General features: G+C 31.0%; 1 protein-coding gene across 1 annotated transcript; it reads right to left on the bottom strand.

Annotated features, from left to right (window-relative positions):
• Nucleotides 1-626: 626 nt before the first annotated feature.
• Nucleotides 627-24,734, bottom strand: LOC127702645 (platelet-activating factor acetylhydrolase IB subunit alpha2-like). Its single transcript, XM_052206929.1, has 5 exons — nucleotides 24,596-24,734; nucleotides 21,503-21,592; nucleotides 17,995-18,111; nucleotides 16,244-16,366; nucleotides 627-7,441 (listed from the first exon to the last, which is right to left on the bottom strand). Exons 1-5 carry the CDS (start codon nucleotides 24,659-24,661, stop codon nucleotides 7,121-7,123), a joined length of 717 nt encoding a protein of 238 aa, XP_052062889.1. The 5' UTR covers nucleotides 24,662-24,734; the 3' UTR covers nucleotides 627-7,120.
• Nucleotides 24,735-24,855: the final 121 nt, after the last annotated feature.

The following is a 24,855-nucleotide window of genomic DNA, read 5'->3' as shown; positions in this document are numbered from 1 at the left end:
TATTTACAAAAAGCATGTTCGTTTTTCATTGATGATATTATAATGATCTTGGTGACGCATTATTTTGGAGCATACTTTATATTCGTGCAGAGAATGCACTTTAACGATACTGTAGTTTGTCGGTATTGAATGGTCAGCCTTCTTGAAAAGTAGACAAATGTCTGCTGTTGTTCATTCATAAGGTATTTAGCTGGTAGTGATGGATTGTTGAAAAAGATAACTAATGATAGGTGCTAATTTATTTGATATTTTTTAAGTATTCTAGGGCTTACCGGTATTTCATCTGGCCCTCATGCATTTGATGTATTGAGTCCATGTTCTAATTTTTGTGTCACCCCTACTTACATAAAAATAAGGGGATGAGGTATGATTGCCAATGAGATAACTATCCACCCAAGTTCAAATAAAGTGGATGTAAGCAATTATAGGCAACCGTACAGCCTTCAACAATGAGAAAAACCCATACCGTATAGTCGGCTTTAAAAGGCCCGACATTAAAAATATGAAACAATTCAATAAAGTTATTTTTATGTCTTTCGAAAATTAATTTCATTTAAGTACACATATTGGACAATCATTATTATGATGGAAATCATGGCACTAAATAATAAGAAAGAACTTATTTACTTTAAATGATATTTGTATTAGCTACACATATTACATTGTTCATAAAAGAAATATACATGCAAACAATGTAACATTATACATAAATTTATATTGCACATGTGAGATCTGTTTTTGCTGTGAAAAATAAATGCACCAAATATTGTCAACATCTTGTTGAAGCACTGCTTCACAAAAAATATAAATGATATTACAAGTGTAAATTTGGAAAAAATAATTGTATAGAACCCTTATTACTTAACATCTGAGGTTATGAAATCAAAATGAGTATTAAGAAAAATATGAACTTATGTCGGAAACCATTTAGGTGTTTGTCCATTTAAATGCAAATGGTTATTTCTATTTTTATTCTATCATTGTGAAAAAAATACCTTAGCAATATTGATTTTAATTTTACAATTTTCATAATAAAAATATTTCATACAGTACACACAAGGTGATTTAGTTGAAAATCACTATTGGTTGTGATTTTTTTACGGTGATTGCTGGTGTTTGCAGTTGATTTAAATCTAAAATAATTCTCTGAATATTTCATAGATAGTAAATGATAGGGTATATAACGTAGTAATCCAGAGTGTTATCACCTTTAATTAACAGCAATCATATGCATCCTGTTTGGTAGAATATCAATCTAATAATCTACAGTAGCAAAAGTGATTTTTAATCAATCATATTGTATGTGCTGTATATTGAACATAGAACACCAGCACTTTAAAAAAATTAAGAGCATAAGTGGACTAGAGATGTCTACAAGGATTACTTTCAGCCTAGTTACTTTAGAAAATATGAAAAAGTCAGTTGATTTAAGAGCTCATAATTGCATCATTGTTTTAAATATAATATAATGTCAATCATTTATCAACCTTTGATCTTTGATTGCACATTAATATATAGATAGATGATGTTGTAGTACTCTATGCTTATTCATATTTATCTAATCCTCAATTAATACCCGCACTTGCACAGATTAGTTTATATTTTAAACTAGTATTAAAATCTACTAAAAAAAATATTATATACATGTACATCTTTTTTCTGCAAAATTATCAAATTAATTGAAAACTAAAATTTATCTGAAAAAAAGTTCATCATTATAAAAACCAAAAACCATTAACCATCAAATCCAAAGTTTTTAACATTATATTGTCTTTATTTCTATTATACTAACAATACTGAAATTTATACTTAGTTTTCAAGTTTATCTATAAATAAAATATTACAAAATTCAATTTGTCTTAAAAGACACCACTGCAGACAATTTAAGGTAAATACACTAAATATTTAACTTTGGCTAGGCATTTAACCTAATCTCTGTGAGGTTGCCATCTTGGAAATTTAGCTTTTTTCATAAGCTGATATTATCTTTTATTTTTTTTAATTTTAAACATTTATACTTATGCATGAATATATGTATTCCCTACAAATACAAATAAAACTACCTTTAACCACCTTATTTAGTACTTAAGAAATACATCCAAATCATAGATTGATTCATAAAGACATCAATAAATCTGTGATTTGGCCAGAAGACATCAATGAATCTTTATGTGATTCAGCCAAAAGAAATCAATGAATTTGTGATTCAGCTAGCTTAGGTATCATATGACAGAATGTTTTTATCAGCGTGAACAATAGATCTGTACATTTATTTATTTTGTGATAATAAAGTTGATAAGAAAAGTTCTCATAATTTTTCCTAACAACATACACAAAAATGTAATATTTCTATTGATAAGTTTTCATTTTATTCTCCTCAAAAATTTGCTTTATATAACCCAAATGATATATAAACATTGGGTACTCCATATCTCTAGCAACTACAAAACATAGCCCTAAATTGCTTTTAACTTAAATTCAAAAGTACAGCAAACTTTGTGTACTGAGACCATACCCGCCACTGAACTGTGGGTTTCAAGACCACTATTCCCTTTAAAAGATTTATCCAATATGACTTTAGAAGAGGTATGACTTTAAGAAGTGGTTTTTCCAAAAATTTGGTTTCTTGATAAAGAGTTCACTCAAGAATGACTCAAATATTTAATTCTCTTTAATCAAAATTGTAAAAAAAACAAAAACAAAAAAAAATGTTTATAGATTTTTATATTTATCTTCCTAGTAAATATATTCAGATGTTCTTGTAATTTTCAGTTTGGTTAGTTACACTTCATAAATTAATATTTACAAAAAAAGAGAATTAAAATTATTCAACCTTGAAATAGTGATATTATCAATTCAAATGAAGCATAATTAAATTTAAAATTATACGGTGTCATTCAAAATGTACAACCTAGGTCTTGTCAAATTTTATCAATGTAAGTTTAGGCTGTAATATGTCATACTAGGATAATAAATTAAGAATATGATATAAAACCCTTCTATATACATGCCCTTAACAACATAAGATGTCCATCAGCCTGAGGATTGATATGGGGTAAGATAAAAAAAAAAATCATATTGTCTCCATTGACTTTCACAAAACACAACTGATCGGGACATGATCATACCTGATCATATTTGAAGTTATTTATATTAGGATGTGATATAGACTTTCATTGATATGAATATCATCATAAATATTGTTTATGAGGTCCATACATTGTAATAAGTGTTCAATATAGTTAATATCAGTATCATACCACATTTAAAAAGGCAACAAATAAATAATTACTGGAGACAAATTATTTCATTACCAAACTATTTCTGTCAAAACCGGAAATAAATTTTAACTATAACTGAAGATTTGAAAAAAAAACAGCAATTAAAAATTAACAATTAACAATATCTTTATCAACAAATTAACATCTCTAGTTATGACTTACTCTTAACTATTGGAATGATTTTAAGTCTGATAACTTTATTTTAAGCAGATTGTGTCATTTTCATCAGTTTGTGTATTCTACTAGATGGTCATCTGTGACCATCCAATGGTGTAGGCATGCCAATTTTTTCATTATAAGAATTTATCAAACATATAATACTTTGGAAAATTTTTGTATTCAGTACTTTATTTCAAAATCTGTTAACTTTGAGTAGGTTTTCAAAAGTAGACAGGTAAATGAACAAAGTCCAGCTAACCTGCAGTCTAAGGTAAATTAGATAGTTGTGTTAACCTTTAAAAATATCAAAGAATGTAAAATACTCCTGAAAATTTCTTTCATACTATATCACAGATATGTTATAGCTATTCATTAGGTTACCAACAAAAATAAATTTGAACTGATTAAAAGACAAAACAGAGTGTCTTTTCTCACTTTTTGCACAGAAACTTTGATCTTTCATTGACTTAAAAAATTATTAGTATGGCAAATCTCCTTTTTGTTCATATTTATTTTTTCATCTGCCAAGAAAGATATATTTTTATCATCAAATTCAAAAAAGCCTTCTGGCATCAAGATATGCTGATTTGTAAGATACCTTATCAACTAAAATGGTTTAAGTAAAAACTACATATCAGCATTGTGAAAGTATTTAAGATGCAAGTTTTTAAGTATTTCTGTTTCTGTATTCTTCATAAATGTCATTTTTCTAGTAAAATTTTTAATGCATATTGTAAATAAAAGGCTATATATAACTAACTTTAAAATCAAACTTTTCTTTTAACATGGTTTCCTGAATGAAAATATAAAACATTTTTTGGGATTGTGACCTGATGAAAATATTCAGTATGTACCTTTATCACCACTCTATCTTCACAAAAAGTGCAACTTTTGTCTTCTACATAAAACTTAAATTACATAAATTTCAAAAAAGGTTACCTCCCATTTTCAAGTGTCAATTTCAAGACCTTGCAAGTAGTTGCAAACATACAAAGTTTCATAAAAGACATCTCTTTTTTAGATAGATGTTTTTTATATAATTGTTTGTATTGCAAATTTTACATATAAGTATACATCTTTTGATCCTCAAGAAATTTATATTCATGCAATAATAAACATATGTGAAAATAATTATACATCACTATAGTTCCTTGCTGTATATACAAGCTAGAATATAACAAATCCTTGCAGTAGAGCAAATTACCAAAGTTTGTTGTGTTTAAGTTGCAAATACACTATCTCTTTACGAATATGTCAAAACCGAAAGAAACTTGTTTTGAACACTATAAACAACTTCGGGTGAGAATGCTTTGATAACAGATAGATTGTTCTGTGGACTTGCTTTAGTTCATATATACAAAATAATAAAACTGTCAAATCAAACTTAAGGTAGTTTCTATCCAAAAATCCTTGTTGGTCCATTGTCAAGCATACAAACCCTACATCATTTGTACCATGAATATTGATCTTTTATTCACCTCCCTGTAGCACATATGAAAGATTTATTTTCCTCAATTATATACACAAGACATAAAATATTGAACTCATGCCACGACTGGACATGGTTCAATCTGAAAGTAACCTAAAGTTGGGTTTAAGGAAATAAGACTTTTTTTGGGGCTATTGGATGGTTGTCTTTGAATGAAAGTTAAATATTTGTTGAGAAAAAGGAATAAAGAAATGAATGATATATGGTTTATCAGCTTGATAATGGATCTTTTACAACTGAAGACAAAACTTGTTGTCCTAGGTCTGGCATGGTAATTTCCATGTTATCTACATGGACTAGATTCTGACATCCCTGTGTCCAGCAGGTCCGAAAACAGACTGTCAGACATCAGATTAATCTCAGACTTTATAAACAACTTTAAAAAAAAATTTTAAAATATGCATCCACCATGTCAACATAACCAATTCCATCAATAACGAAAAAAATTAAATTGTATACAATTGTTATCCAAACTGAAAAACTTGTATTAAAAAAATTACCTTCAAAATTTAAACATACATAATTTACCAATTTACAATGATATTCAAACGCTTGTGATCTAAAAAAAACCAATTCAATACTATTCAATACCATAGTGTTGAAGAGGCAATTCCCATAGGCCTGCTACCATCGACTTCATGTTATAGTTGACTTTCAGGTTATGTTAGCATAAGATTTCTTAAAGTTTCTGGTTTTATACATCCAGTTTAACAAAATTAATGGATTTTTTCTCTCTAAATTAACAAATGGAAAAAAAATTAGCTCTTATAATCCTGTTAAAACCAGGAATAAAAAACAGATAAATCATTCCCCCAATGTATATTGCACCATAATAAAAAAAAAATAATATGCTATCAGTTCAAGTTATTAAGTGATAAAAAAATGACTAATTATAGATATGATTTTAAAACATGAAAAATCATAATCATCGTATACATAATCCAAATTAACGATTTACATTTTCATGATGTTGAGAACAAAGTCAAATTAAATCACAACAACATGGTTTCTTAACCATAAATTTAACTTTATGTTTAGTGAACAAAAAATTAATTTACTTACAATCCTTGTTATTTATGACATGCAGATAGATTTCACAAGAAAGAACCACAGTAAAACTTCATTCATTTCTCAGTGTATCTTTTTAGAAATTTGTTTCATCGCCATATCCCCATTTTCTAATTATAAAATATTGCAAAAAAATTAAAATGAATACAATTAGCACTGTCATGATACTATACTCTTTTTTATAGTTGTTGTTTTTTAATTGTAATAATTATACCATTTTTGCAATTTTTACACCATAACCTTCAGAATAATATTTTTAAAAGGTCTATCATTGTTCATGATATTTTAGAAAACACTGTTTCTTTTTTCTTATTAAACATGAAATAGAATCTGTGACTTTGTGCTACAATATGTACATGTAATAACAGATTATCAATGTCATCCAAAACAACTTTCTTAACATGTATTTTTATCATAAATGCATTTTGGCAATCAATCCAAGAAATGGAAAAATTGTTGCATGTCAAATAAAAAAACTATCACCATGATAGTTGTTTTCAGTTAATGTTGCAATTTTTTTCCCTTTTATTACAGCACTTATCAAATACCATGCCAATGTCCATTGAGCTCATCTTAAACAGAACACATGCATTTATAACTGTTTTTCATTCAATCTTATCATAAGAACCTCTCATTAAAAGTACAATTTAAAAAGTTGGTGTTTATACAAAAATCAAAAAAACTTTCAATGGATTTTCAAATATGGTGTAAATACATGTAATAACTCTTTTTCGCATTTTTTAAAGAGATTTCCAAATATGTTACTGTTTTAACATGTTTAAAATGTACTAACAAAACCAAAAACATCAAAAACAGCTTCATATTGTGCATTTTAATTCTAAAGCATAAAATTCCATTAGGTGTAATGAGCACAAAATAAGATATCTTAATGATAAAATGACAGGAAAGTTCTGTTACCTTGTCTTGACATTAAAACTTTTAAAGCACTGGGCTATACATCATTTGAATGGATTTCCCTGAAAAAAGCATTTTATATTTCAAGATGCTAGCTAGGGATAAGGCATGTTGGCTGCTTTATACAACAAATGCATACAAAGAACAAAAAAAAAATGTGACCCTTGCCCCTGCCATAAAGATCTGGACGATCTGTAGGATGTTCTTATTACGTTGTATCGTTACATAGCAAATCCGCTGTCGAAGACGAGTGCATGGAAGTGTTTTCAACCTTCAAAAATGTCTGAAGCAAGCTCTGTACTTCTTCTACCAGTGGCTCACAAAACTTTCTGTATCCTTCGTTCGTAAAATGCAGGTAATCGTACATATCTTTTGAATCTATCAGCCCTTCCGAATTAATAAACGCAGAAAAATCAGCATTCAGGAATGTGATATTTGGAGTGCTGCTTAATTTTGAACTTAAGCCCTCATTTATTTTGGAAATCTTTTCTCTGAGTGGATTGGGTTTTTCACCTCTTGGAGGAATTCCCTGAAATATATGAAATAAAATGAGTTACATCCAATAGAATAAAATTAATTTTTTCAATGTGTGTCAAGTTAAAGATTTTGTTTATCTTGAATTTTTTTTTTAATGGCAATCAAATATTTTAAAAGGTAAAAATGCAACTGCTTACTGCAATACATAGACACAAAAAATGTAGCAAAGACAGTTACTTTTAGTTTATTATGCAACAATTTTATAATGCAATAGCAAATTATATAATTTTATCTGAAACAAGATTGTGTTGTCATGGTAATTGTCTTAGGTCATATTTGAATGTTGTTTTTTTTTTCATTTAGATAATTTGTTGTTGATGGTACAGACCTTCTAGAATTCAAACTGACCATTATTCAGTGCGTGTATCGTGCGTGTTGCGTGCGTGTATCGTGCGTGTTTTGTGCGTGTACCAATCGTGCGCTCATCATTCATCGTTCCGTGTATTTTCCGTGTAACGTGCGTGCATCGTGTATTCTCAATCGTGTATGGTGCGTGTATCGTGCGTGTATCGTGCCTTCATCAATCATTCATTCTTAACCGTGTATCGTGCGTTCGTCAATCATGCATGTAACTGTGTACATCAGATAACGTGCATTTGTCAAACGTTCCATCTCTAATCGGGTAACGTTCATTCATTGCGGTTTTTATATAATAGTCGGGTATAGAGCTCATCAAAGCTTATATTTTATCTCACGGTTAAAGTGTATATATATATGTTCCGACTTTAAATAAAATTTACATTCATACTTTCTTTCTTGTGAACACTTAATTAATTTCATCGTACATAACGTTCATACAGATTCATGAATTTTTGTGTAAAATTTATTTATCATCTGTAAACATTTCGTGGTTATTCAGTGAATCTTGGCTGGGACTGACACATTTTAATATAATGATACATGTTCTACGTACAAACAATAACATGATGACATTTCTACGACAGAACAGTTAAAATTGGAATTTCTGTTCAACTGAGCGAAATGGGCTTAAAAATATACTGTTGGCCAACTGTTATTTGTTAAAAAATATTCCGCCAATTAAAAACAACAGTGCTTTTGCAAAATTTAGATGTGGGGTAGCTCCACTAAAAATAGAAACTGGAAAGTATGAAAGAAAAGAAGTCCACGAGATGACATGTGTTGTAGCTCTACTATTGAAGATGAACTTCATGTCATTTTAAAATGCCCATTATATGTAGATTTAAGACAAATTATGATACATTAAGCTAAACATTTTAATGAACATTTTAACCTTTAATTATCAGATAGCGAAAAATTTATATTTTTATTTAATAACGGCAATGTTGCTGCGATAGTTGCCAAAAACATCAACAATATTTCATTGAAAAGAAACAGCATTTTATTTCCTAGTTCTCAAAGAAAAAATGTTTTATTTTCATATAGTACAGGTGGACACTGTAAATTTTAAATGTAAATGAGTAAATATATTGTGTCTTAAAAGTCTCTCATTATTCTTTTTAAGATTGGTACATACAATGCAAATGTTTTAATGTTTTATGTTTATTTCTGTGATTCTCATTTTATGTTTGTATGTGGTGAGACTATAATAAAATATTGAATCAGTATTAACATGATTAATGTTCAACTTGAGTCATTTCTCCAATGTTGAACAATGCAAGATTATAATTCTTCGCTTATTTGGCAAATTCATATTCTACTAAATATTCAAACATTTAAGTTTTGATAAATACCATTACAAATATAATGTTTGTCTTCGTTTCTGATGGTCACGTGCAGGTAAGGTTATTCCATTGAGAAAATACAATATACAAGATTGTCGGGTAAATGTGGATTGCGGATTAAGATTTTAGATGCCAAACTTGAATTAACAAATTAAACTGAGGCGAATTTAACACGAATATGTATTTTCTCTTCAGCAGTGTTTTTATTCTCTGTTCTTTATTTTCATTTAAAATAAGCTAAATATGTTTTGTGGAAACTTGAATACAAATAAACATATGTATTTGAAGGCATTTTTTTAATTAAACAAGTATAAGATCACGCAAATATATCCCGTATTCCTTAAGAAGGATTTTAAATTGAGGAACTTTTTAAACTTGAAATTGTGTTTACGAGTTTAAGATATTCTTTTTTATTTAAATTTTTTGATAAAATAGTTAAATATATTGTATTATCATAACAAGTCTTTATTTAAATGGAATAAACATGGAACACTTTCACAGATTCACTTTTCATTGTGTTCATGGTTGCATATCAAGGACACCGTTTTTAATGTATGTCTAAAAGATTAATATCCGAAAACATAATTCACAATAGTACTTTGTATTAAAGAATGACGGATTATTTTACCATGGGGGTATTTTTTGTTCCGTTACTGAGGACATTTTTTTGTCCTTTATGAATCCATATGACAAATTTGACTCCAATAAGGATAAATTTTATCTTATAAAAAAATCGGTAGTTTTTATCCGATAGATTTTGTGTTCATCTTTATCGGATATAAAAGATTGAAAAATACAAACAATTAATTGAAGTTTCGTATGCATCTACCACGATCCAGCAACTTTTGACTAGTATAAAGGGTTGCCTTGGTTTTATAGCTCAAAACGGTATAATTTGTTTGCTTTACATTGGGTTGAATAATGAAATGTATGTTTCAGAAATTTACACAAGTTTGATTTCGGCTTTGACTCCCGGGGACACTGTAGTTTACAATAAAAGACGAAAATCTACACATGTACGTTCTTATAAAAAAGAAGTTGTGGTATGATTGCCAATGTTCATCATTATATCATAATTATTGTACTCCCCCTAATAATGAATCTATAATATATGCCACTGGACGTTAAACGATCAACTATTAATTCATCCATCTTATCCTTTTAGTTGGTGATAATTTGCATATCAAATACATGAAACAACAGGGGCGGATCCAGCCATTTTAAAAAGGGGGGTTCCCAGCCCAGGGCAAAAAGGGGGGGGTTCAAACTATATGTCCCCATTCAAATGCATTGATCGTCCAAAAAAAGGGGGTTCCAACCCCCTGAACCCTCCCCCTGGATCCGTCACTGAACAACTGCAGAGTTTCACTAAAGTTAGAAGGCCGATATTATTGCACATATAAAACAGACATAAACATCGATCCCTACGTTTTGATCCCCTCACAAATCAACACTTTATAAATTTCATGCATCTATAACGCTTTTCTGGATTTACTTTCACCAGGAACGCTCAATGCTAAATATTTGAAAGCCAAAGAATGTATAAAATACTAAGTAGATAGGAGTGTAGAGCTATATGACCAATAAAGGGCCTATACACATTCACAACATTCTGTGTATTTATGTGTCTGTCCAAAGTCAAAAGCACGTAGTTCAGTGGTTTTCGTAACATCAATTCTGTTATATACATGTATTTGGGCTTTTTGTTGTGGCAAGATACATGTAGCTTTGAAATAAAGAAGGCCGTTAGTTTGCTCAATTGAATTGTTTCATATTTTTTTCATGTCGGGGCGGGGCCTTTAATAACCGACTTTACAGTTCCCGTATTTTTTTTCATTATTGAAGGTCGTATAGATATAACTGCTAGCATTCCTCTTGATTTGAACTTTCTTGAATAGTTGACTCACTAGCAATTATACCACATTTTCTTTTTTTTTACATAAGCCTTCAATCCATCAAAAGCCAATTTAGTCTGCTGTAGCTGAAACCTACGTTTCTTAAAAAAAATCTAAATTTATATACTGACAATTTAAGAAATGTTTGTCATAGATATCTGTTCGTGATATAAGTATCAAAATATTCTAGCTATGAAGATGTGTAAACCCTTAAATAAACCCTATTTCTTTGGGCAATACCTACGGGAATTAAAATAATAAAAACCATTATTAAAAAATCGGAATATATATGTGTGTATGACTCGGAGGTGCAATGGAGATCATAAAGTTTGATGGCCACGCGTGAAGTGCGCTGGTCTGCGCCGAAGTGCGATGAGCTGTTCGATGGTTTGCGATAGTTTATATAACGCGGGATACCTAGATTAAAGTCTACAGATGTGCAATTATTATGAGCAGTATATTTGTTTCAATGTCAGTATATAAAGCATTTACTAGTGTTATTGTCTTTGAATGTAATAGTTAAAGTTGCCGCGTACTAATTTAGAGATCGTCCTATTTGATGTTTTGCATGTGGATATTATTCTTGCTTCAACATGTATCTTTACTTAATTTGTTCCTCTAATGAGATCATCATTTACCGTTATATAATCATAAGAATAGTTTCACGGTGGACTCGTATGTATTGAGGGAATGACACTTCATCGTACGTAAAAACAAATCTTTCGTATATTTCCCGTTTCACAGTCCTACATGTATATTGAATTTTACCCACAGCTCAGAAAGTTGACCAGCGCGGGGTATGCTTAAACCTCTTATTCTAGATGTCAGGTAACTTACTCGTGTTTATGTTGGATTGCTGTCTGATTGACGAATATCCGTCATTTTATATATATATATAACAAACAAATTTAAATTATATATATATATATATATATATATATATATAAAAAGAAAAGTTAAGTAGAATCCGTTTGCTGGTAACATATAAGAAAATTAATAAAAGATAATAACGGTTTCAATTCATCACTTTTACTAGCGCTTTCACTGCTTTTACAGATCTTCAGGTAATATATATTTAAATTTGTTTTTTAGGGATGCATCCAGTTGCACCTTTTCATTTAAAATATATTTCCGTGAAGTAATCTCAAAAGATTACTCACTTCAATAAAAAATAAATAAGGGAAATGAAACCTCTTCTCGCATGTTGCACTTTGTGTAATTGTTCTCTTCGACAAAATACTGCCTTGAACTCAATTTTGGTATAAATAGAAAGAAGCCACATTTGGTTCTTAAATGGATATTTTTTAAACACCTAAAGCTAGGTAAAGCCTATCTCTTGATATAGGCTCTTAAATTCAGCAACTTTTAGAGACCGACCGTGCTTGGGCTGTATAGCCAGTCAAGGTCGCTAAACTCTCATTATCCGTTTAGAAATTTTCTGAAAATACGATGGTTACTGTCTCATTAGAAACTAAAACCTTATCAAATATGGTGGCCTTCGGCTGGCATGTGCTCTTTTCGGGTGGTTGTCTCTTTGACATATTCATCATTTCCATTCTCAATTTTAAAATAACTAAAAATATGATAAACAGTTGTCAGATCAATATTCATTTAACAAGCCAGTGCGTTGATACAGGTTATATTCTACTGAATTTACTATATCCGTTATTATTACGTAATTATATAAGTCCCGTGTCCAGGTAAAAATAACAATTTGTGATTTGTATGTCAGGTGAAAGTGACAACGGGTGGTATGTATACTAAAATGTTTATCGTCTTCCATTATAGGGTGTGGGTGGGGGTTTATAGAATAGAAAATTATTGACCAAAAAATAAAGAATACAAAAAATAACCAGACAAATATATAGAAAAGAAAATGATGAGGTACTAGAATATATGGAATAAAGAATGATCGACAAAAGGTATAACGATTAGAAAAAATTGCCTAAAATGACAGAATACAGAAATAACGAATCCCTATTCAGACCCTCATAATCTGACGATGACATTTAGCTTTAGGACAATTATGGCCATGTGATACAGTTTTAGAACCACAGTGATTTTTTTTTTACAAAAGTTCACATATATACAAGCTAATTTTTACAAAATCAATTTGTATATGTAATAAAAATTATATCTTCATGTGCTAAATTTAAAAAACAAATGGGTTTGAATTATTCGACATTAAAAAATTTTACTTATAACATTTCGGTTTCTTGGACATTTTTGTCCTTTGAACAGACATCCTTAACTTTTTTGTTTCAAAAGATAAAGATATGCGGATTTCTGTAAAGAGATTAGGAATATCTTCGTTATCAAATTGGGCTCTACATTTGTGTAACAATTCTTTATTAATATTTAATTTTTGTGAAAAGAAATTGATACAAGAAGAAAAAACGGTATTTTTGTTGTATATTTATCTAGTTAAAAAAAAGTCGGTAATTTCTTCATAAAAGTTGCAACGAATAATCTTCATACAGTATCAAGCAAAATGTCATGTCTAAAATGAGGGGGCCATAACTGATAACACTTTTTCCTTAAAAAAAATGAAAAAATAATTATTTGGATAAGAAAATAACCCAGATATTAAGATATATTAGAATAAAAATATTTTTTTAATTTTTTAAAAATCATTTAATATTCATCGGTTTATGATTAAATGAAAAATATAGAAAATTGTTAAGTTGTTTTTAAGGAAGGAAAATAATGTTTGTCCCGAGAAAAAAGCCCCCCCCCCCCCCCCCTATAAATGATCATTAATTTACCTTAGTGGGGGCTTAAATTTGGAGACCGTTCGCGAGGCCTGACTGCCATAAACAACAGATAACGAACAGCAAACAGTGGATACACCAATTGATATGTATGAAAGACAACGGCGGACACAAAATGATTGCACTGAATAATTTCAACTACCATTGAGATCGTTTTTTTCAAATCTCCTTATCAAATTAGAAATGCATTTTAAAAAAATCCTTGGGATATCTTTTACAGTTTGGAATTGGAATTGGAATTAAAAATTGCATTTCCCAAAGAGTTTCAGGTAAAACCCCGAGAATCTCACCTCCTAGAAATTTGAAGTGCCAGGATGTTTGAAAATATGTATGAATTTTATTACATACTTGAAATTGTATAAGGAATATATAAAGATTCAGTATGTTTACTGTACAAACAAACAACAGACACCAAGTGATGGATACAATTGTGGCTTATATTGTTTAATGAAAGCAAAATTTGATTGATTGATTATTCAGTGGTTGTTTAAACTCCAGTGGCAAAAATGTCATGCATATTCAGGACGAAAAGTCGTTTCAGAAGTATATTATGAAGTATTTGGTATTACAAATGTTTAAATTTTCTCATTATTTGGTAAATTTCATTTTCGCAGCTATTTCTAATCAATTTGTACGAATCAGATTTTTCTGACAAATTATATATTTTGCTCTTAATTAACTCATACGATTCTGATAATATAAGGAACATTGTAACTTAAGTAAAAAAAAAAAGAGATTATGATTGTTTAATCAGTTGTTATGTAAGTTCGCTCGTGTCAGTCGGATCACTGATTTTCGGCAATATCAAGGAAAAACCGGCACGTTCCAAATATTGTTCAACTACTCATTTAATGGTGATTCTTTTCTTTAAAAATTGGAATTTATGTAATAAAAATCTATCTATCTCTACCATAGTATGAAAACAGAGTACAAGTAACACGTCCTTTCTAGTCCTTAGTGGCATATTATAAGTCCTTAGCAGTGTTTAGACGTACAGACAGAAAACAGTCGAAGGCCACCAATGGGTAGAAAATCCCGCACCGAAGGCGTTTTTCAGCTGGTCCCTAAACAAAAATGAATTTTAGTTCAGTGATAATGGACATCATACTAAACTTTGAAGCATACAAATATTTCCTAAATTTCGGAACGTAAACATATGATAATTAATTAGTTAAGGTTACAAATTTAGGCAGATAAAAAGAGGAGGGGGGGAGGGGGGTCAATGAATTTGAATGGGGACATATGGTTAAAACCACCCCTTTTATCCTGGGTTGAGAACCCTCTTTTTAAAAATGGCTGGAATCACCACTCTTTAAAACGTAGCAAATTATAAATTATTTATATTAAGTAGAATTATAAAATCGATGAGTTTTATAATTTGACAACACTCATTGATATTGGAAATACTATACTACAATTAATTTATTTAATACATGGAGTGTTTAGTAAAACTGTCGACCAATCAACACAGAAAGCGAGATATCTAAAACTTGTATACCCTTATAGATTTTCATTATCATACATCAATTTTAAATGCAATTCCAAATAAAATGGCTTTGAGAACCGTGTATTAAGCGCTTATCTTTCATTCGTCAATGAATCAATTACCGTGCGTGTATCGTGCGTTCATCATTCATCATTCATTTTTCGTTAATCCTCCGTGTAACGCTCATCGCTCATCGTGCGTGTATTGTGTATCGTGCATTCACCGTGCGTGTATCGTGCATTCACCGTGCGTGTATCGTGCGTGTGGTCAGTTTGAATTTTAGAAGGTCTGTAGAACTTTCATTGTTTCTATTACTGGAAAACAACTTCAAAACCTTTTTTTTTTTTAGTTCAGACTTGACATATATTGTTAGGCACCTGCCTATAGTTGAATACTGAATTTATTTGTCTTTTGGTATTTCGTGTTGTTTGGTCACTGTCTCATTAACGAACAAATCCCACATCTGCTTTAACTTTATTCACATTCACCAAAAAAAAATCTGACAAAAGTGATAAGTCATCAAAAATTCAGATAATTTATGAATAATTTTTAGATATTTTGAGAAAACAGCAACTGTTGTCAGATGAAGCACATTGGAGAATAGAAGGTAAATATTGTATGCATTAAGCGAGGTTAGCCTGGTATCTTTAATGAATTTATGACGTACCATCTTAAAAATCCAACAATTCCTGTGTATCCAAAGCCTGACATTGAAATGACATTACTAGGTTGATGTCATGAATGACATGAATATGCATACAAAATCTCTGCTGAACATCAAGTACTCATTAACAAATTTATCAATAAGTCTGCTTTTAGGGGGAAAAATTAAACTTTTTCAGCTTTTTAATTTTACTGATGCAAATAAGTTTCGGATTATTACAACCTTATAAGGAAAATTGTTTAGGAACTGATGCTAAACTAAAATAACATATTTACCAAGACAATTATTTGAACTTGGCTCTGTCTCTCCTGTATGGCTTTAACAATGGCAAGAATACCTTCTGTCACTTCTTTATCTGTATGGTCATAATTATTTGTTCCAACCAAAAGAACAACGACCTGTAAAATAATTGTATACTGTCTGACTGTAAATTCAGAAATTATTGCGATGTTTTATCCTTGTGAAAAATGCAATAGGGTTATAATCGCAATAATTTTAACTCGCATTTTGAAATTTTTTATATGAATTAAACAGGATTTTCCTCAATATTGCAAAAATTAGAATTGCATTTTAGTCTTAAATGACAAAATCGCAATAATAAATGCATGCAACAGTTTCTGAATTTACAGTACATGTACATGTAGATTTTACTCATTTATCTGTCTTTTTTATGCACAAGATACATCATATTTAAAATCTATCTTTAGTCGATCTTTTGATACTAACTGGATCATTTGATTGGCTATTGAAGAAGGTTTATCTATAATCTTCAGATCACCTTATCTTACAGCATATGACTATGAACTTTTATTATTTTACAAATGTAAAAATGCTTCCATTTAATTATAGCTAAACTCCCTAGTATAATAAATGTGTACTTCAATGTACTTAGTGTACATAATTTAGATTTTTTCTTGTGTGTTAGTCATGTTAGTACAACCATGACTTTTTTATATACATGTATTGAAAATTAAAAAACAAACAGTTTTTTTAGTCATTTTTTTATACCAGTTCCACCATTGACTGGCTAGTGATAACCTTATTATTTTAATAGGTAGTAAATATAGATAATATTGATTTCATGGTCAACCTAGCAAATACTAGTAAAATTACTTTCAAGTGTCATTGTTCTTTGATGAGCATATGCAAATAGATTTAACGAATTTTTCCAGACATCAAAGATCCAAGCAACTTTTTTTTTGGCTAAACCTTAACATCATATTCAAAAATCAAGATATAGAAGAACTAATCTACATTGTATTAAACATATGTAGAACTGCCAAACAAAGAAAGACAGTCAGGGGTACTACTTGTACAAGTCATTTTTATTTACTTGAAGAAATATTAATATTCTTATATAAGTAAATGTGTAGGATACTTATACAAGTGTTTATTATTTACGTGTACAACGTATTGGTAAATCATTTTTTAGCTTAGTTATTTCCCTTAGACATTCAGATTTTTTAACTTATTCAAGTAAAAAAGTCATTCTAATCTTCTTTTCTTGAATTTCTTAGGACTTCTTTGCTCTGATAAAATTTTTAATTGTCTGTCCTTTGCAGACGTCTTTACTAATCATTTAAGTGTAATTTCATGGACAATGAAAATCTCATTTGTCTGTTATCTTCAGAACACTGCTCATTTACAAACCCCCAAGGGGCAATTTTTGAAGGCCTTGCACAAATACTTAAGATCTTTGCCCAATTAGTTTCTTTGTTGAATTAATGAGATGAAACATTGAACTCTAATAAAAAATTATGAGCCAAACTGAGAAAAATTGTTAAAGGCATGTTTTTACATCCCAAAACTTGAGAATTTTTCGGGATTGTAAAAAAAAATATACTTATATAATTATACAAGTAAATTTTTGAGAAAATTAAGGGGAGATTATTCAAACATAATAGTTTACATATATATAAGTATATTATTATTTACTTCTTCAAGTAAATGAAGATTACTTGTACAAGTAGTACCCCTGACTGAAAGAGAGAAAATTTTCAAGCAATATGAAATGCTGTATATAAACCTTTGGCTGGACATCATCCATTTCTCCATTTTCCACTCTCCATAAAACATGCTGTGTCTGGTCACCACCAATACCAAAGTTTAAACTGTGTAAAGGTTGGAACATCTTCACCCATATCTGTAAATAACAACAGCTGACTTGTAAACCAGTTTAAGCAGTTCAATCTATTTAAATCTGAGAGGTAAAATAGTAAATTGACTGGATGTTTAAAGTTTAATGATCAATTTGGCGACACTCTTTGAATTCTTTTATTAAATTTGTGTAAGCACGTATGATTTACAAATAATACACTGGTTTGATTTACATGTGTTGTTCTGATACATATCTCACTGACATTTATCCCAAATCTTTTTTCACCTGAATTTGTTAATTCAATTTATGCATATCATGTATACAGCGTTTCTTTAATGTCTTTATTATAGGAATAAACACATTTCTTCTAGAGGTTATTGATGTGTAAAGTAGACAAATTAACACACAAATGGAATAAAACTCTGAATGACTTTTAAGTAAAGTTTGTGAGTCGGCAGCGTAGTTAACAAATCAATACTCTCTAGCAAAATGACTTTAGTCCTATAATTTTGAGCCCAAACACTTGCTATTTTTTCTTTGAATTTCCAGTCTTTTGACCACAGTAAAACCGACAGTGTTTACAAAGACTATGGAAGTAGTTTTAGCAACATGGTCTATTGGAGTGTAAACCAACATGATCAAGGAAACAAATTCTAATAGACCTGCCATGACAGTCATGACAATCAAGTATTTGTAAATATGCAAATCAAATAAAAATTCCTGGTATATCTTATAATAAGATAATCAAAGTTATCAAAATTAAAATATCAACAAATTACACAGTTACAAATCTTCGTTTTGTTTTGCTTCAATTAATGAACATTATTTGTTCTCATTGTTCATATGTCATGGGTGCATTTTCCCTTTCAGGTTTTCAAAAGTATTTTAAGATTTTTTTTTCTAATTTTGTTTATTAAAATAATTTTGACATATTTGAGTTTTTGTACTTTATATAAATCAGTGTAGATGACAGATCTTTAAGTGTAATATTTATTCAAAACTTGATCACACTCTAGGTGCTGAAGATTGTATATTTACATGTACACTATTTACCTCAAAATGTTTCATCTGACATGTCTGAAGTGAATTAAATTATCGGGTTACTGTCTCAAGAACATAAGAATGTATAACAATATGGCATATCTTTTTATTCTTAATTATAAGTTTACACTATTTAGATGGTAAGTTAGTTTAAAAAAGTGCTTGAAACTTTGGCTTATTATACAATACATCTTATTTCTGCCATCTATATACAAATGATGGCTGAATTGTATTAATGTCATTCAACTGATAATTATCAAGTATTCATATTCCTTTCTTAGCCTACATCGTCGACATCAATGTAATGTATGAGTGAGTCACGTTTCCTTAACCAATCACAGAGAACTACTTGTTCTGTTGAGTGATTTACCTACATGACCTAACTATGTATCCTGGAACAACCTCAGACAACTGCATGTGTTGAATTAGAAAGTCACTTTTAATTTCCTTAACCATACATGAGTAACCAATCCTTAAACTAACTCTAAGAACTGCATGTGTTTTATGAGAGAGTCACCTATCGAGAACTGCATGTGTTTTATGAGAGAGTCACCTATCGAGAACTGTATGTGTTTTATAAATGTGAGTCACCTATCCTTAACCTATCTTAAAAAGCAGCATGTGCAATATTGGTGATTGAACCTATCCTTATCTAAGATTTCCATACATCATAGTATTGCATGTGTTTTATGAGTGAGTAAACTACCTCAGAGAACTGCATGTGTTTAAGTAAATAAAGGAAACAGTAGTATACGGCTGTTCAATAGTCATAATTCGATTAAGCAAAAACAAATCCGGGTAACAAACTCAAACCGAGGGTAACACATCAACTATAAGAGGAAAACAACGGAAAGACTGAACTACAACAAAGGCAAACGCCAACATACATAGAAACTGATTGTGTGATAACTGCCATATTCCTCACTTTTACAGAACATTTTAAGAAAAAATGGTGGTTTGAACCTGGTTTTATGGCTAGCCAAACCTCCGGCTTATATGGCAATGTTAAAAATACAGCTAAAATGACAACACTACGTGACAGGAATACAGTACAAACAAACGCAAGAACACTCAGTACAGAGAAATACATGAATATATAATATACTAGTACATTACAACATGTAAACCACAGAATAATAACGAACACCTCTCATGAATTTACGACAGCACACCAGGACACCACAAACGAAACATAAACTGTGCGTCACATGAATGGATCAACATCACAAACAGTGACGTATTTTTTGTGACGTCTATATTATCACAGGTAAATTTCTAAAAAATAAAATAGATTAGTTTAATTCATCGACACGTACAAGAATATAAATTGGGATTGAGTTTGTAATGGTGGTATTTTATGTATTTCTTAAACATGACAAGAATATTAAAATGGAATTGTGTTTGTACATGTTGTAATGGTGTTATTTTTTGTATTTTCTAAGTTCTAACCATATTGGTTTTTTTCTTCTTAATCAAAACTGTGTATAAATAAAAAAATCCTGATACCTTAGAGAACTGCACAAGTTGTATGAGTGAGTCAGCTATGTCAGAGAACTGCATGTGTTGTATGAGTGAGTCAGCTACCTCAGAGAACTACATGTGTTGTATGAGTGAGTCAGCTACCTCAGAGAACTACATGTGTTGTATGAGTGAGTCAGCTATCTCAGAGAACTGCAAGTGTTGTACTAGTGAGTCCCATACCTCAGACAACTGTATGTGTTGTATGAGTGAGTCAGCTACCTCATACAACTGCAAGTGTTGTTCTAGTGAGTCCTATACCTCAAAAACTGTATGTGTTGTTTGAGTGAGTCAGCTACCTCAGACAACTGCAAGTGTTGTTCTAGTGAGTCCTACACCTCAGAAAACTGTATGTGTTGACCAGCTACCTCAGACAACTGCAAGTGTTGTTCTAGTGAGTCCTAAACCTCAGAAAACTGTATGTATGAGTGAGTCAGCTAACTCAGAGAACTGCATGTGTTGTATGAATTAGTAACTACCTCCAAAAACTGTATATATGTGTTGTATGAGTGAGTTGACTACCTCAAAGAACTGTTAGTGTTGTATGGGTGAATAAACTAAGTCAGAAAACTGCATTTGTTGTATGAGTGAGTCACCTACCATGCCTACCTCAGAGAACTGCATGTGTTATATGAGTGAGTCAGTGACCTCAGAGAAGTGTAAGTGTTGTATGAGTGAATAAACTACCTCAGAAAACTGCATGTGTTGTTTGAGTTAGTCACCTACCCTAGAGAAATGCATGTGTTGTATGAAAGTCACCTACCTCAGAGAACTGCTGGGTTGTATGAGTCTCACCTACCTCATAGAACTGCCTGTGTTGTATGACTGAGTAACCTACCTCAGAGAACTTCATGTGTTGTATGAGTGAGTCACTTACCTCAGAGAACTGCATGTGTTGTATGAGTGAGTCACCTATGAATACAACTTCAGGCTCTCTCTCTTTGGCTTCTAACATAAATCTTTTATGCTGTAATAAAAAAATACCAAACTGAATTTAAATAAAATGCTCCACTGGGCGCAGCTTGATACGACCGCAGAGGTCGAACACTGAACAGTTGGGGCAAGTATGGACACAACATTCAAGCTTGATACAGCACTGAATTTGGATTGTGATTATATATTTGACACACAGCATAGGTTTCTGACACAGAATGAATGTGGTCTAAGACCTTATAAATTCTTAATTTACCTATTGAAACCATATCATTATTATTTGCTTTTATATATAAATCAGAAATAACCAATTTTAAATGGAAAATTTTAAAGAAAAAAAAGGGAAAAAATCCCCCCCCCCCCAATTTTTTAAACCCCTTATCATCCACCACCCCCAAACTCAATCCCAGCCTTCCCTTTGTGGTATGGTATCTTGCAGTACAATTTCAGAGAGATCCATACACTTGAACACAAGTTATTGTCTGGAAACTAGAAAAATGCTTGTTTTTTTGCCCCTTTTTGGCCACAAATTCCTAAACGTTTAGGGCAATTACCCCCAAACTCAAACCCAGCTTTCTCTTTGTGATATGGAACCTTGTAGTACAATTTCATAAAGATCCATACACTTAATTACACACAAGTTATTGTCCTGAAACTAGAAAAATGCAGGTTTTTTGCCCCTTTTTGGTCCCTAATTCCTAAAATTTTGAGGCAATTACCCCCAAAATCCATCCCAGCCTTCCCTTTGTGGTATGGTACCTTGCAGTACAATTTCAGAGAGATCCATACACTTGAACACAAGTTATTGTCTGGAAACTAGAAAAATGCTTATTTTTGGCCCCTTTTTGGCCCCTTATTCCTAAACATTTTTGGCAATTACCCCCAAACTCAATTTCAGGTTTCCCTTTGTGATATGGAACCTTGTAGTACAATTTCATAAAGATCCATACACTTAATTACACACAAGTTATTGTCCTGAAACTAGAAAAATGCAGGTTTTTTGCCCCTTTTTGGTCCCTAATTCCTAAAAAATTTTGAGGCAATTACCCCCAAAATCCATCCCAGCCTTCCCTTTGTGGTATGGTACCTTGCAGTACAATTTCAGAGAGATCCATACACTTGAACACAAGTTATTGTCTGGAAACTAGAAAAATGCTTATTTTTGGCCCCTTTTTGGCCCCTTATTCCTAAACATTTTTGGCAATTACCCCCAAACTCAATTTCAGGTTTCCCTTTGTGATATGGAACCTTGTAGTACAATTTCAGAAAGATCCATACACTTGCACACAAGTTATTGTCATGAAACTAGAAAAATGCTTGTTTTTTGCCCCTTTTTTGGCCCCTCATTCCTAAAATATTGAGGCAATTACCCCCAAAATCAATCCCAGCATTCCCTTTATGATATGGAACCTTGTGGTACAATGTCAGAGAGATCCATACACTAACACACAAGTTATGTCTGGAAGTTACAAAAATGCTTATTTTTGGCCCATAATTCCTTAACTGTTGGTACCATAACCCCCAAAATCAATCCCCATCTTCCTTTTGTGGTATTGAACCTTATAGTAAAATTTCATAGAGATCCATTCACTTAAACTAAAGTCAGTGTGCGAAAACCAATGTGTCTTCAGACGACGACGACAACGCCAACGTCATACCAATATACGACCGCAAAAATTTTTTGCGGTCGTATAAAAATCAATAGTTATTTCTGTCACGTCTGTAATTCTCCAATCAAATTTAATTATTTATTTAATCTGCTGTTTAAATGATTAAAAAGAATCTTGTGGAATAAAATTTCAAAGTAATCATTGTCATGATCATGATGATGATTATGTTGAGATGGCTTCACAACTTTAACATGTGTACTAACCAATAAAATTTGTTGTAACAATACTCTCATGGCCTAGTAGATTTGAAAAACTCACCCGAGCTTGGGTTTATGTCACTGTAAATTCAGAAATTATTGCATGCATGTATTATTGAGATTTTGTCATTTTAGACTAAAATGTAATTCTAATTTTTGCTATATTGAGAAAAATCCTTTTTAATTCATGTAAAAAATTTCAAAATGCGAGTTTAAATTATTGTGATTATACATTTGTAACCCTGTCGCATTTTTCACAATAATAAAAACGTTGCAATAATTTCTGAATTTACAGTAGTTTACTGCATATCAACTCTTAATAAAACTTTAAATTAATATAAGAGGGTAGGAATGCCCTTTATCTTCATGTGCCAAAAGTCCGTAATTCACCACCGTTAGCGTCAAATGAGCCTTTATTTTCTATCATCATTTGTCAAATCTCATTTAGTAGCTACAGTTAGCGTCAAATGGAATAAACTATGTATCATGTTTATCGTTAATGTTATTTTTACAAACATTTTTACCGTCATTCGTCATGTGAGTACTCCATTACCGCCCTTCATTAGGGTCCATCCAGAGGATTACTTCTTTAAGCTGTTGGTTACAAATGGTAAGCATTTACCACATACATGTAGTACTGTATCAGGGGTCCAGCTGATACAATGATAATGTAAGGAAATGAATCATGCTATCCTGAGACATCTTGTTCTTGATTGCAGAAATACAGCACAGAAAATCTAATATCAAGTTTTCATTCGATTTAAATATATATACATGATATATATACATGTACATTAATATTCATGATATTACTATTAGGAACAACATAAACAACAAAGCCTCCCAGTGCAGGATTTTCTCGCAGTGTTGAAGACCCATTGGTGGCCTTCTGCTCTTTTCTGCTCCTTGGTCAGGTTGTTGTCTCTTTGACACATCCCTAGTTTCCATTCTCAATTTTATTTAAAAGTAATTGTCTGTGAACATGGTGAAGAAAAAGAAAAACTGAAGGAATAGAACAAAACGCTCGTAACATCAACATTCTTGATTTTAAGTGCAAAGATGTACGAAGAGAGAACATTTATGCATGTAAAATATGAGGACCTGCAACTGAAGAACTGTTTACATGTGAAACAGCTGAACGATTGGGGAAACATTGGATATCTGTTATACCTGACTAATCCATCGATCATCGCCTTGTACATCCTCTAGTTGCTTTGGGTCAGTTGCAGAACTCATCTGTGTCTTTAAGTGTGTTAATTTATTAAAATTAAATATAATCGACCGTCTCGTCAGGTTGGTGGCTAAACGGAAGTAGTGTAGAAATTGTAATAAAAGAGGTTATGATGGTTACGTATACCTATACATGCATATCTATGATTAGTTGATACAAGTATTTACATTCTCGAATGCAACAAAAGGAAATCAAAGTT

This window comes from Mytilus californianus, unplaced genomic scaffold, assembly GCF_021869535.1.
Source record: "Mytilus californianus isolate M0D057914Y unplaced genomic scaffold, xbMytCali1.0.p SCAF_5, whole genome shotgun sequence".
In the NCBI taxonomy this organism is placed as follows: Eukaryota; Metazoa; Mollusca; class Bivalvia; order Mytilida; family Mytilidae; genus Mytilus; species Mytilus californianus.
This window is presented reverse-complemented; position numbering and strand designations above follow the sequence as displayed.